Raw genomic sequence first — 14,310 nt, forward strand, 5'->3', positions numbered from 1 at the left:
CAAGTTCTCAATAAAAACACAAAAACAACATTCCCTGGATTGATTGACTGAGCCAAGAACTTTCATTGCCGTTTATCTGCTGTCAGTTGCTAAGGGTAACCCAGGGGAATCCAGAAAGTGTAATTCTCAGCAGTCCTCTAGTGGGCAGTGCTACACACATAAAAGTGGTCCCAGCAGGATCGCTTTTCTGAGCGGCAGGAGAGGTGTTCCCCCCACCGCTTCCCAGTCGTTTTTTCTCTGCTTACCGGAGCTGTTGGTAACGGGGAAAAAATCCAGTCCTTTCAGGTCCTAGGCAGGAAGTCGGGTGAGGGCAAGATGGACCTCACTCGACTCTATGGCCTTGAAGGACCAGAGCAATGTCATACGTCGCTTCCTCCCAATGGCCTTAAAAGGGCCCATTTTTTTTCATGCTGGAAAAAAATGACTTTTTTTTTTTTGCTTAAGTGTACATGTGAGATCTGAGGTCTTTTTGTCCCCAGATCTCACATTAAAGAGGAGCTGTCCTGCTTATCTCCTTTTACAAAAGATGTTTACATTCCTTGTAATAGAAATAAAAGCTGATCAAATTTTTTTTTTTTTTTTAAAAAAAGGACAGTGTAAAAATAAAAAAATAAAAGGTAAAATAAGAAAAAAATTCAAAGCGCCCCTTCCTCCGAGCTCACGCGCAGAAGCGAACGCATAAGCAAGTCGCGCCCACATATGTAAACAGTGCTCAAACCACACATGAAAGACATCACTGCGATCGTTAGAGCGAGAGCAATAATTCTAGCCCTGGTACTTCTTTGGGATTAATTAGAGCAGAGAATGCGAGCCAGGCCTTCTTGTCCAACACCAGTGCCTGACCTCACAAATGTGTTTCTGGAAGAATGGTCAAACATTCTCATAGACACTCCTAAACCTTGTGGACAGCCTTCCCAGAAGAGTTGAAGCTGTTGAATCTGCAAAGGGTGGGCCATCTCAATATTGAACCCTATGGACTAAGACCGGGATGCCATTAAAGCTTATGTGCGTGTAAAGGCAGGCGTCCCAATACGTTTGGTAAAATAGTGTGTGTGTGTGTGTCTGTGTATGTATATACATTTATATATATATATATATATATATATATATATATATATATATATATATATATATATATATATATACACACACACACACACACACACAGTACAGACCAAAAGTTTGGACACACCTCATTCAAAGAGTTTTCTTTATTTTCATGACTATGAAAATTGTAGAGTCACACTTCAAGAGGTAGTCACCTGAAATGGTCTTCCAACATTGAAGGAGTTCCCAGAGATGCTTAGCACTTGTTGGCCCTTTTGCCTTCACTCTGCGGTCCAGCTCACCCCAAACCATCTCGATTGGGTTCAGGTCTGGTGACTGTGGAGGCCAGGTCATCTGGCGCAGCACCCCATCACTCTCCTTCTTGGTCAAATAGCCCTTACATAGCCTGGAGGTGTGTTTGGGTTCATTGTCCTGTTGAAAAATAAATGATGGTCCAACTAAACGCAAACCAGATGGAATAGCATGCCGCTGCAAGATGCTGTGGTAGCCATGCTGGTTCAGTATGCCTTCAATTTTTAATAAATATCCAACAGTGTCACCAGCAAAGCACCCCCACACCATCACACCTCCTCCTCCATGCTTCACGGTGGGAACCAGGCATGTAGAGTCCATCCGTTCATCTTTTCTGTGTCGCACAAAGACACGGTGGTTGGAACCAAAGATCTCAAATTTGGACTCATCAGACCAAAGCACAGATTTCCACTGGTCTAATGTCCATTCCTTTTGTTCTTTAGCCCAAACAAGTCTCTTCTGCTTTTTGCCTTTCTTTAGCAGTGGTTTCCTAGCAGATATTCTACCATGAAGGCCTGATTCACACAGTCTCCTCTTAACAGTTGTTCTAGAGAGGTGTCTGCTGCTAGAACTCCGTGTGCCATTGACCTGGTCTCTAATCTGAGCTGCTGTTAACCTGCGATTTCTGAGGCTGGTGACTCGGATGAACTTATCCTCCGCAGCAGAGGTGACTCTTGGTCTGCCTTTCCTGGGGCGGTCCGCATGTGAACCAGTTTCTTTGTAGCGCTTGATGGTTTTTGTGACTGCACTTGGGCACATTTTCAAAGTTTTCACAATTTTTCGGACTGGCTGACCTTCATTTCCTAAAGTAATGATGGCCACTCTGTACTTAGCTGCTTTTTTCTTCCATAATACAAATTCTAACAGTCTATTCAGTAGGACTATCAGCTGTGTATCCACCTGACTTCTGCACAACACAACTGAAGGTCCCAACCCCATTTATAAGGCAAGAAATCACACTTCTTAAACCTGACAGGGCACACCTGTGAAGTGAAAACCATTTCAGGTGACTACCTCTTGAAGTGTGACTCTACAATTTTCATAGTCATGAAAATAAAGAAAACGCTTTGAATGAGAAGGTGTGTCCAAACTTTTGGTCTGTACTGTATATATATATATATAAAAAAAATTCTATATGTGAAATGAAGTGCCCTCTTCTGTACAGAAATTAGGATTCACTTAGAAGTTTGTTGAGCACATTAATGCACAAAGCTGTACTGGGCGTTTATAAAGGTCACAAAACTCCTCAGTGACTTTATATTCTTAGTTATGTGTCACAAGGGGCGAGTAATGCAGGCAACGTGTGAAAGCAGTACTAAGTTCATCCAGCAAACTCAGCAGCTGTGCTTCAATGAGAAAGTACTCCACTGCACATTAGGCACATGTCTCTATACATTGACACAAAGAGGGTTGTTCCTGAAGGCTATGCTGTGTAACTTCATCTCTCTGTCTGCTTCCTCCATCACCAATCACAATCAGTCTTTAATATAAGTTTAAATTTGATTGGTGGCAAAAAAAAAAATCAATAAAAATTCTGACTTTTTGGTTTAGATGTTTTACAGACTGGGCTGTATGTGAGGCAGCAAGGATACTCCAGTGTGTGTTCCTTCTTCCCAAGTGGATGCACTTTAGGATCACCAGGTGCATGGTTCAGTACAGGAATGTTTGGAGGAAAAACTGAGGTGCTGAGCAGTTTGTCTAATCTGCCTGTATGCATCTTAAGCTTACATTTTCTCTTTAAATGTACTTTAAAGAAAAGGGGAAATTCTCTGTTTATGCCAGGCCAGTGCTGTACAGTCTATCTCCCTAAAACTACCACACATTGCACTGATGACGGCCAACAAGCCTGAAACAGCTGTATGCTGTTTGAAGTCTTGCTCTATTCTATGCTCTTACTTCTTCAGGGTCCATGCACACTGGGCTTAAAAAACATTTCTTCTACAGGAAAATGTCAAAGCAAAGCCTAGCCAGCAGGGGCGTTGGGTGGATGATAAAGTTCTGAGGAGATGTCCCTCCAGTCTAGGGGGGCTTTGACTCAAGGCTGGGCTCAGGCTGCCTGGGAATAATCCTTTTAACGTCTGGTTTGAGAAGATCTTGCCTAAGAGCGACAGGGAGTAAAGAGGACAGAGTGAGTAGACAGAATGAGTACATCAGCACACCCAAAGATTCACAAGGGGAGAGACTATCACATGTAGCAGGCTTTCAAAGGACAGCACTGTGCTAAACCCTTTTATCCCTTGTCCTGGGAGATCTTTGGAGCAGCCAGGTGGGCTATATTTTTTTGTTTATTAGTTCCTGAGATTTGCATTGCTTTGACAGATGCCCTGGCCAGGCTGGGGAATTGACTGGTGTCTACTGAATCAATACAGCTTGGTCAACTTCCTGCCTCTAACCTGTGATTGGACAGTGAAAGTGCAGCAGAATGTTGCTGAGCTAATCAGAACTGGCTTTCCTTCAGTCAGCATGCTCCGTATATATATATATATATATATATATGAAAGCAGCACATCTGATGAGGTCCAAGTGCTGCTCCTCCCTCTTCAAACGTAAGTGCGGATATATAGGGGTTGAAGGCTTTATTCATAGGTGCATTTGGAGCCAAATTCAAGGAGACTCTGCAGGGCTTACTGCGAACAGCTGCGAGCAGGAAGCCCCATACAAAAGAATGAGAAGCTGACAGCGTGCTCACAGCCATTCGTGGCTGTGTGCATGTAATCAAACATTCAGCGACTACCTGTGGATAATCATCCCAGGACACAGACTGTTTACATTCACAGTTGATCATCAACAGGTAGTCCTGCATGTCTGATTACATGAGAACGTCAGCGTATGGCTGCGGGCACTGTCAGCCTCTCATTGCTTTGTGGGGGCTTCCAGGAAACCCTGCTGAGTTTCCCACTGCAAATCATAGACGATCCAAACACATGTATGAATGAGGCCTCAAAAAGGTCGATACCAAGCCAAATGAAGGATTTTTACATTGGCAGAATTTAAAGAGATTGCAAAGGGTATATATATATATATTTTTTTTTTTTTTTTGAATAATAAACATATGTTTATCGCTCTATACAATGGTTATGCACAGAGCAGTCCCAATTCTCCTCGTCTAGGATTCCCCACTGGCACGTCTGGCTCCTCTTCTCACAACCCCAAGCCGCGCTGCCAGTATCAACAGATACAGATAACGCGGCTCAACCCTGCTTGTCACAAAATTTGATTGACAGCACCAGAAGCCAATGGCTCCCGCTGCTACTAATTGGCCATGAGGAGGGAGAGCCACTGCCCTCAGGCACAGTGCTGAATTTAGATGAAACTCAGGTATGTATAAGGGGGGGCTGGGGAAAGAGCGTCAAACTGAAGGTTTTTTCCCTAATGCAGAGAATGCTCCAAGGTAAAAAAAAAAAACCCTTCTGCCTTTACAACCGCTTTAAAAAAAAGATGTAATTATTTTTTTTTTCAGGAATACAGAGCTGCATTAATTAGTGTCAGTTTTATATCTGCCTGGAGGTTTGCGTTAAACATTCATCTCATGCTGAATATTGTGTTTTTTGTACTTACCGTAAAATCCATTTCTCTGAGGTCATTGACGGACACAGCACTCCATAAATCATAACTAATGGGTTATATTGCCTCCTCCAGGAGTCGGACTAGAAAGAACAAAAAACATCTGGCTATGCCCATGGTTCTTCCTCAGCTGGTATAAAACCCCCTCTCTGCTCTAGGTAATCCATTTAGTAGCAAGCAGTATTATAAGTATCAGAACTCCATAGAGGGGTGGGTGCTGTGTCCATCAAACTCAGAGAAATGGATTTTACGGTAAGTACAAACAGTTCTCTTTCGTTCATTGATGGACACAGCGCTCCATAAATCATAACTACTGGGTTGTCCAAAAGCAGTGCCAAAAGAAAAATGAGGGGTGGGGAAAGTGACTCAAGGCTAAACATATGAGTCCTTAACCAGGACACAGAAGCCTTACCGGGTCACAGGAGCCCCATCTGAAAAATAAAAGTTTAAAGAAAAAAAAAACCTCAAGAGGGAACAGCCCCTCTTAAAAAGCATCCTGCAAAACTTTGCGGCCAAAAGAAGCATCCACAGATGCCAAAGTATCTACCTTATAGAATTTTGTGAAGGTATGCACCGACAACCAAGTGGCCGCATTCCAAACTTGCGATATTGATGCCTGATGACGGAAGGCCCAAGAAGTGATCAGCGCATGAGTAGAATGTGCCGTGACATGGAAAGGTGGAACCTGACCTTTAATGGAATAGGCCTGAGTCACCGTCTGCCTGATTCATCTGGAGATGGTAGCCGAAGAAGCGGCCAGCCCTTGCCTTGGTCCGTCCGTAATCACAAAAAGCGAGTCTGACCTCCGAAAGGACTCAGATATACCTGAATCGCACAGACCACATCCAAGGTATGCAAAGCAGATTCCCTGGGATTAGCAAGTTTGGGACACAAAGAAGGCAATACAATGTCCTCATGTGAATGGAAGTCAGAGACAACTTTGGGCAGGAATGATGGACAGGGACGAAGAACTACATTATCCCTATGAACCACTAAATAGGGACTTTGACAGGATAATGTCACCAATTCTGATATCCTGCAGGCCAAGGTAATAGCCACCAAGAATTCCACCGTCTGGGATAACGTAGGCAAGGGAATCTCCCAAATATTCTCAAATGGAGATTTCTGGAGAACCGAAAGTACTAAATTTAAATCCCATGGCGGCAAAAGAGACCGTACAGGTGGAGCCACATGTCGAATCCCCTGAATGAAGGTACGAATTAAAGAGTGCGTGGCTAGGGGTCGATAAAAGAAGTTGGCAGGACAGACACCTGGCCCTTAATGGTACTCAAGGCCAACTTCTGATCAACAGAAGAAAGGTTAGGATCCGAGCCACAGAAAAGGATTGAGAATAAGCGCCAATCGATCACACCAAGAAATGTACGCTTTCCACGTACAATGGTATATCTTGCTGGAAGACTACTTCCTCGCCTTCACCATAGTAGGAATCACTGATCCAGACCTATATCCCTCAGTACCTGACTTTCAATGGCTAAGCCATTAAAACCAGCGACTGTAAAGCAGGTAGTAGATCAGCCCTTGGCACAACTGGTCTTCTCTGAGAGGAAGCCCCCAAGGGACGAGCCCCCATGATTCCTCACAGGAATTACGGAAGAAGCCTGAGCCAAGGATGATACTGGCATTACCGTGGCCCTTGGACGTCTAAGGCGTCTGCCACAGAGGAACCTGTAATTTCGCCACGAACCTCGGTATCCTCCTGTGGATTCGAACATGCTAAAGGAGCTACATGTAGGACTGTGCAAACAGAACTGTCTTGAAGGTGGATACCAGACTCAGAACCTGTATGCAAAATGGGAAAGAGAACTAACTGTGTGACAGCAGCCAGTGAATTACGGCCTGTGGTTCCTGAAGTTTGAGAGAAAGGACCACTCTGGTCAGAATTAGAACCAGACCTAGGTAAATAAATTCCCCGGACAGGCATAGGGGGGACCTTAGGTAGTTCGGACATCACCTGAACCTTTGCAGGAATTAAATCCGCACAAGGAGATTCGGAAACCTAAAAAAACCTGAAAAGGACAAGCTTTGTCCCCCTTTCTGGGTACCCACAAAAGAATAATTTAGTGGATCCCCTTGACGCTCATGAAGGAGGTCCACAAAGCCGGAAAGTCCCCCCCACCCCAATCAAGGGTGAGGGCAGACCTTCATGCTAAAGGGGTCTTGTCCGCGGGTCCAGAGAAGCTAGATCTAGGCTTACCAGACCAAGGATGCTTGGAACATCCCAGGGAAGATTTGAAAGGTCGATTTCCCTTTTTCTCTGTCCCAGAAGCAGAAAATAATTTTCTATGTGCTGAGGAGGGCCCCCGTGTGCGACGAGGCTCCTTCCCTTTCCTAGACTATGGCAGGAAGGTACTCTTCCCCACGATACCCTTAATGATGTCATCTATGGTATCCCCAAACAGACGATCGCCTTGAAAGGGCAGATCAATGAGAGCTTTCTTAGAGGCTTGGTCTGCGGACCAATTCTTAAGCCACAGCATGTGCCTAATCACCACTGCTGAAACAAAGTTTGGCCAGCACAGGAGCTGTATCCAAAGCGGCATCACAAATAAACTGCAGCCCATGGATAAACTGGTCCGCTAAATCAACATAAGCAGTGGGGACCTGCTCACCCCCCAGGCCCCGGCACAAAAATTTGGGTCATTCAGTTAGGGTCTGAGACACCAGGGCTGAGGCAAAGACTGGCCGCATATTTGAACCAGCCTTAGTAAACATGCTGTGTGCCACAGCCTCCGCTTTCCGGTCAGCAGGGTTCTTAGAGTACGGGCATTCCTCTACTGGGATCATGGTAGCTTTGTTTAAACTGGAAACAGGAGGGTCAACCACCGGGGGAACTAGTCCACTTTTTTAAAAGTGACTCCTCAAAAGGGTAACATACAGCAAAACGTTTGGGGACCACAAAGTGTAATATTGGTTGTTCCCATTTCTTACAGGAAAACCTGTCAAAATAAGGCACATAAGGAAACACCTTTGAAGTGCGAGGTGACTTATGCGTACCAAACACAGCCACATTCGTGGCTACATCAGCCGCATCCTCCATTTTAGGTCTCACTTACTGCAGTGATAAGTGCGTCTACCAGCGCTTTTTAATACGCTACTGCGACCATGGAAGAATCATCCTCACTATCGGATGGATCTGGGGGTGTGATATTTAGCCCCCCTGGACAGGCTGCGTCCACGGCAGCATCAGACTGAGAGTCAGACGAGACAGACTGAGCAGGGAAAGGCTTCCTCCTGGGCCTTTGCCCATGTCACTTCAAGCCGGGACACTAAGGACTGCATGACCACCATCAGTGCAACCATGGGAAGCTGGGGTTCCAAGGGACCTGCCTACTCCATGAGGGGGTCAGTGGGGGAGATGTGGCCCTGAGGCTCCATAAGGAAAGGAAGACCTTGCAGTACAAAAACAATCTTTTGGCACCACTAAAGGATCCCCCCAAAGCTCAGGGGACCCATCAGCAGAGAGAGAGAGATAACAGGGACCCCTAAGGACCCACCCTACCGATGAGGAGCGCTTAGAATTTGGACCCAGCATCACCATGGACGCCATCCCTGTTCATATGCCCTGGGCACATGAAGTGAAACTGAGGAAGAAGAGGAGAAGCTTCGGCATCCCCACGAGGCTTGGGTAGTCTCCAGCATCTCCCGGACTAAAGAAAAATGGCCCCCGTGACATTATCGGGCTACACAAAAATGGCCATCAGCTGGAGACTGGCCAGACAAAGAGAAATTGGCCGCAATCAGCTACAGATGCTGTAGCATGCTGCCAGGATCTTTCCTGCGCCCTCTGCAATGCCACACCCTCTGCAAGGGGAGCCCCCCCGGAAGTATGACACACGTTAGGGGAGACTCCGTTGTGCACTCTGCACTGGGACCCCCCTGCACTATACCCACAGTGCACCCCTCCAGACTACCAGGGCAGGAGGTACACTATCCCAGGACCCTAACAGAGTGGGGATAGCGGGGGAGACCCCAGGGGTCTCTGCTGCATCATCTGCCCTAGGACCCCCACCAGACTCCAGGTCCAGACAGGGGGGAATGGGAGTGGGGGAAGCCCAGCTCACTTAGGGATTTAAGGATGGGAGGAGGGAACCAACAGGCAGGTCCGACCTTCCCTGGAGCTTACCAGTGTCCACCCCAAAAAAACTCCAAAATGGGAGAGGGAGGACTGTACTTACCCTTCCATGGTGCAGATAACGCTCCAGACAGAATTCTCACCACCGAAGTAGGGGAGCTGTCAGCCAAGGGACCGCTGCAACTCAGACCCATACCCCATTGTATGTGACCCTGCAAGACATTTAACTCGCGGGCCGACCTAGCGCATAGCTGCGGTCTGCATGCACTCGCTGGCTGGGCTGCGGGGACAACTAAATCTAGATTATCCAGCCTGTCGCCCAGTCCGGCAGTTGATTGTAGATCGCCTGAGAGAAAAAAAACAAAAAAGATGTAAGGAAGGAAAAAAACTGCTAGGACCATAGATCCCAGCCGGGAGCCTAGGTCCTTACTCCTGAGTAGACCTATTAAAACTGATTACCTAGAGCAGAGAGGGGGGTTATATACCAGCTGAGGATGGCCCATGGGCGTAGCCAGGTGTTTTTGTTATGCCTAGTTCTACTCCTGGAGGAGGATATATAACCCACTAGTTATGATTTATGGAGCGCTGTGTCCGTCGATGAACGAAAGAGAAAAAATGATTACACACCAATGCTTAGTTTATTTTTTTATGTTAATCTAATAATAATATAAAATAACGAATGCACGAAAAATAATTAATGGTGTCTGTGAATCGATGACAAGGTATCATAAATTAATGTGTGTTAATCAGATGAGTGATAGGACAGAATTGCTGTATAGAGCTCTGATGAATGGAAGGAAGACAAACCTGAGATGCAGACAAAGAGCCGGTGAATGAGGTCATTACTGCTGTGGAAGCGGGATCTGATCTTTTCTCTGGACGCAATCTTCGCAGCCTGCAAGGCCAGCTGTATTTCCTCCTGATCAATGTCATCCGATGAACAGGAGCTGGTCATCAAGCTGCTGGGAGAACACATAAAGGTAAGAGAAAGAGGAACAAGGAGAAAAATGAACGGTGAAATGCACCCACACTTGTAGCAATGTGTTATTAAAGATGATACGGAAAAGGTCACCTGTGTTCCCATATGCGGGAAAAGAGAAATACAGATTTCTATCACAGAGTAAGAAGTCTGACAGACGCCTGTTCTCAGTTGTCACTCTCAGCGATGTGAAGTGACAATCTCACAATGAGATGCCAAGGCAGCAGATTGCTTTCCAATAACACCAGCACTTACCTCTCAGCATAAACCCAAATCCATCCTCATCCAAGAACAAAACTTTCTACAAAGTCACAGCCAGGGTTAGGAAACTCTTCACTATTGCAAATTGGATTTCTTTTCCACCTCTATGTATTTTCCCAGAAACAAATTTCATACATACATTGTTACCAGAGAGACCTGCTAATTGACCAATCAAATATTGCAGCGAACATGGAGGAACAAGACAATACAATTGCATCAGATTCCCAGCAAACAGTCTTTCCAAGGTAACACAGGGACCTAAATGAAAGTCTGCTTCTATAATCTTAAAAAAACAGACCTCAGTTGCTTACACTCACATACACTGCTTATTAAAATATGGAACACTTTTTAATCAGAATATAGCATCAAGTCAATTCAATTCCTGGGCCATTGATCTGGTAAGTTAAGTAGCAGAGGGGGTTAATAATCAGTTTCAGTTGCTTTGGTGTTAACAGGTGCACTACATGGGCAACAATGAAAAAACCTCCAAAACAGGAATGGTTTTACAGGTGGAGGCCACTAACATTTTTCTAGGGTCAGTGTCACTAATGATAGCATGAGGCGATACATGGACCCTATAGGTGTTGCACAGGCAGCCCAACTCCTCCAGGATGGCACATCAATAGATGCCATTGCCAGAAGGTTTGCTGATTCTTCCAGCAGTCTCAAGAGCATGGAGGAGATTCCAGAAGACAGGGAGTTACTCTAGGAAAGCTGGACAGGGCCATAGAAGGTCCTTAAACCATCGGCAGCACTGGTATCTGCTCCTTTGTGCATGGAGGAATGGGATGAGCACCGTCAGAGCCCTACAAAATGACCTCCAGCAGGCCAGTGGTGTGAATGTTTCTGACTAAACAATCAGAAACAGACTATATGAGGGTGTCCTCTGATGGGCCCTGTGCTCACTCCCCGGGACCATGGAGCTCAACTGGCATTTGCTATTGAACACCAAAATTGGCAGGTCCGCCATTGGTGCTCTGTGCTTTTCACAGATGAGAGCAAGTTTCATTTGAGCACATATGACAGACATGAAAGGGCCTGGAGAAGTCGTGGAGAACAATATGCTGCCTGTAACATCATTTAGCATGACTGGTTTAGTGGTGGGTCAGTGATGGTCTGAGGAGGCATATCCATGCAGGGAGGCACAGATCTCTACAGGCAAGAAAATGACACCCTCACTGCCATTAGGTATCTGGATGAAATCCTTGTGCCCTTTGTCAGACCCTACGCTGGTGCAGTGGGTCCTGGGTTCCTCCTGGTGCACGACAATGACTGGCCTCATGTGGTGAGAGTATGCAGCCAGTTCCTGGAGGATGAAGGAATTGATAAAAATGAATAATAAATGAATGGTCCCCATGCTCGTCTGACCTAAATCCAAAAGAACACGTCTGGGACATTATTTGTCAGTTCAGGAGCTCAGTAATACCCTGGTCCAGATCTGGAAGGAAATACCCCAGGACACCATCCGTCGTCTCTTTAGGGGCATACGCTGACATTCTCAGACATGCATACAAACTCGTAGGGGCCATACAAACTACTATTTTGGGTTGCTGCAATGAAATTTCATCAAAATGGACTAAGTGCCTGCTGCATCATTTTTTCACTTTGATTTTCGGGGTGTCTTTGAATTCAGCCCTCTGTAGGTTTATCGTTTTAATTTCCATCAAATGATGCTGCATCCTTTCATTCCTAGCACATTACCCAGTCCATATCAGTATATCCAGCATATTTTTCCCCATTGAGATCTGATGTGTTTTCAAAGCGTTCCTTTCATTTTTTTGAGCAGTATATGTGGAAGCTAGTCTCCTCTAAGGCCCCTTTCACGAGAAGGGTCCGATCACCTCCACTTGTCAGTTTTCCAGGGGGACTTGATCAGACCCTCAATTCAACTCTATGGACTGGTGAGAGAAAACAGATTTGTGGCCCTTTACATTTACCTACCTCCAATTCGATCCAGTCTGCTAAAAAAAATATACGGAAGGGGATCCGTCTCCCCCCACCTCCATCTGTCTAGGTGGGTGGGAGGTCAGTCCCGTGTAAATGGTCAGCAGAGTCTGTTTACACCCAGCCATTCCATAGAGCAGAGCTGGCTCTGTTCATGTTCACTCTGCAGAAACTGAGCGGACACGTTCTGCTCCGATCAGCAGGGGATCAGCAGACAGATCCCCTGCTAATCAAAACAAATTCCGACCCATGTGAAAGAAGCCTTTGGCCACGTTCACCTAGGGCGTAAAAAAAAAAAAAAAAAAAAGACGCTGCACACAGATGTGCGCAGGGTCTAATACTACGCTCATCTATACGGATAATTAAAATTAATTAGGCCATTCAGAAACTTGCGCTGGGGGTCATTATGTAGCTCTGCGTTTAGCAGAATTAAAAAATAACAAAAATAGAGCAGAGATGCATCCGTGGCTGCACAGATTCTGCATTTTTACTGCAAATACATTTAAGTGTGCATAATCCAACTCAAATATGCCTAAGCGCATGTAAACACATCAACGCATTACAACATGACAGACATAAAAGCCTCTAGACGCATTAAACTCAACTCATCTTAACACGTTTAAACTGGTGAGGTTTTTAGCCAGCAGGAACCTGCGTGCCCTTCCAGAAAAATCTTCTGTGTGAACAAGGCCTAAAGCTAGCCATAAAATGATAGAAATTTGGCTGCTTCAGCTGGATTTTGGTCAGGGTGTGGTTTTCCCAGCTTGACTAGCTTGAATTAATAGCAGTCTATTATTTGATCAAATTCTATCGAATAGATAAGTTGGAAAACTTTTCAGAATCAGCGACTGATCAGGGTATTCTGACAGCTGAGTGTGCCACTGTCCGAATTCAATGTCCTGGCGGGAGAGATTCCATCCATCCACTTTGTTTGTGTGGATGAAGGAATCTGCAATTTTTTTTTCATTCAGCCCTTTTTTCATTTAGCCTGCTGGCAGAATAAAAAAAATTAAGGCTGGCAATAGACGATCCGAATCTTGGCCAATTAAGCAAGAGGTGGCTAAGATTTGAACCACGTATGGGCAGGCTGAACGTATCTTTTACATGCGATTATTACCAATGGTTGGTATAGCCGCTAGCAAAAATCACTTTTTTCTCCCGGCTGGGATAGCTTCTCCCTTTGGGAGAATACAATGGCTCGGAGGAAGGGATCTGTGGTGCAGTTGTCAGTGGTTGCAGGAATAAATTTGCTCTGTGTATGGCCTGCATAACAGTGTATGATCAGCTACAAAGAGTATTAGCACTAGAGAAGTGTTCTGTGGTAAGAGATTACTGGGAACAATACGAATGGATAATGCAGATAGGACAGGAATGTATCAGTTGCAAGATTCCTGGAAGCATCAACAGCTATATTTTCTACAGGCAAGCAAATAAAAGAAGCCCCTTTCACACAACTGTTCCGATCTCATTCATCTCTATGGACCGGTGGGTGCAAACAGATTTTTATCCATTTACACCAGGCTAACTCCAATACAGTCCACTAAAAACAAACAGAACGGGGATCTGTTCTCTTTCATATAGGCAGCTTGGAGGGCAGTCAGGTATAAACGGAAAGTAGAGTCAGTTTACATTCAGCTACCCATAGAGAAACTGAGTGGACATGGACCGTCATCCTCCCACTCTGCTCTGATCAGCAGGGGATCAGCGGACAGATCGCCTGCTGAGCAGGATGGATTCCACCCAGGGTGAAAGGGGCCTTAGGCGGGTGCTCTTTAACCTGTGTGGATAGAAATATGGGAACTGCCATTGGTGACCATCCTAAAACTAGCATGTTCTTAGGGCTCATTTACACTTGCATTAACACTCTGTAGAGCAATCCATGGTTGACCGCTTTTCAGAGGGTGCTTGACAGAGGATGTCACCTCCTCACTGCCTGTTTTGATCAAAAAAGTCCAAACCGATGAATGGGTCACATATGTCAGGTGGCAACAGGGGATCATTTTTGCCACGCCACGAAAGTCAGAGTTATTACCTGATAACTCCCGTTCCAGGAATCCTCCAGGACAGTCACATGAGAGATAGGCTCCTTCTTCTGCAGGAAACAGAAGCA

At 45.5% G+C, this 14,310-nt stretch overlaps 1 protein-coding gene across 2 annotated transcripts in view; it reads right to left on the reverse strand.

The window, feature by feature from the left end:
• The window catches only part of ZFYVE28 (zinc finger FYVE-type containing 28), a 393,202-nt gene that overhangs the window by 39,604 nt on the left and 339,288 nt on the right, over nt 1-14,310 (reverse strand). Inside the window, exon 10 of one of the 2 annotated variants that reach the window (XM_082244014.1) lies at nt 9,824-9,975. In XM_082244014.1, the coding sequence (XP_082100140.1) occupies nt 9,824-9,975 (152 nt within the window). Of the gene's footprint in view, nt 1-9,823; nt 9,979-14,310 lie in introns of both variants that reach the window. The other variant, XM_082244013.1, reaches the window with a different exon arrangement.

The sequence above is a fragment of the Pelophylax lessonae genome, assembly GCF_965119305.1.
Source record: "Pelophylax lessonae genome assembly, chromosome: 1".
NCBI classification, from domain to species: Eukaryota; Metazoa; Chordata; class Amphibia; order Anura; family Ranidae; genus Pelophylax; species Pelophylax lessonae.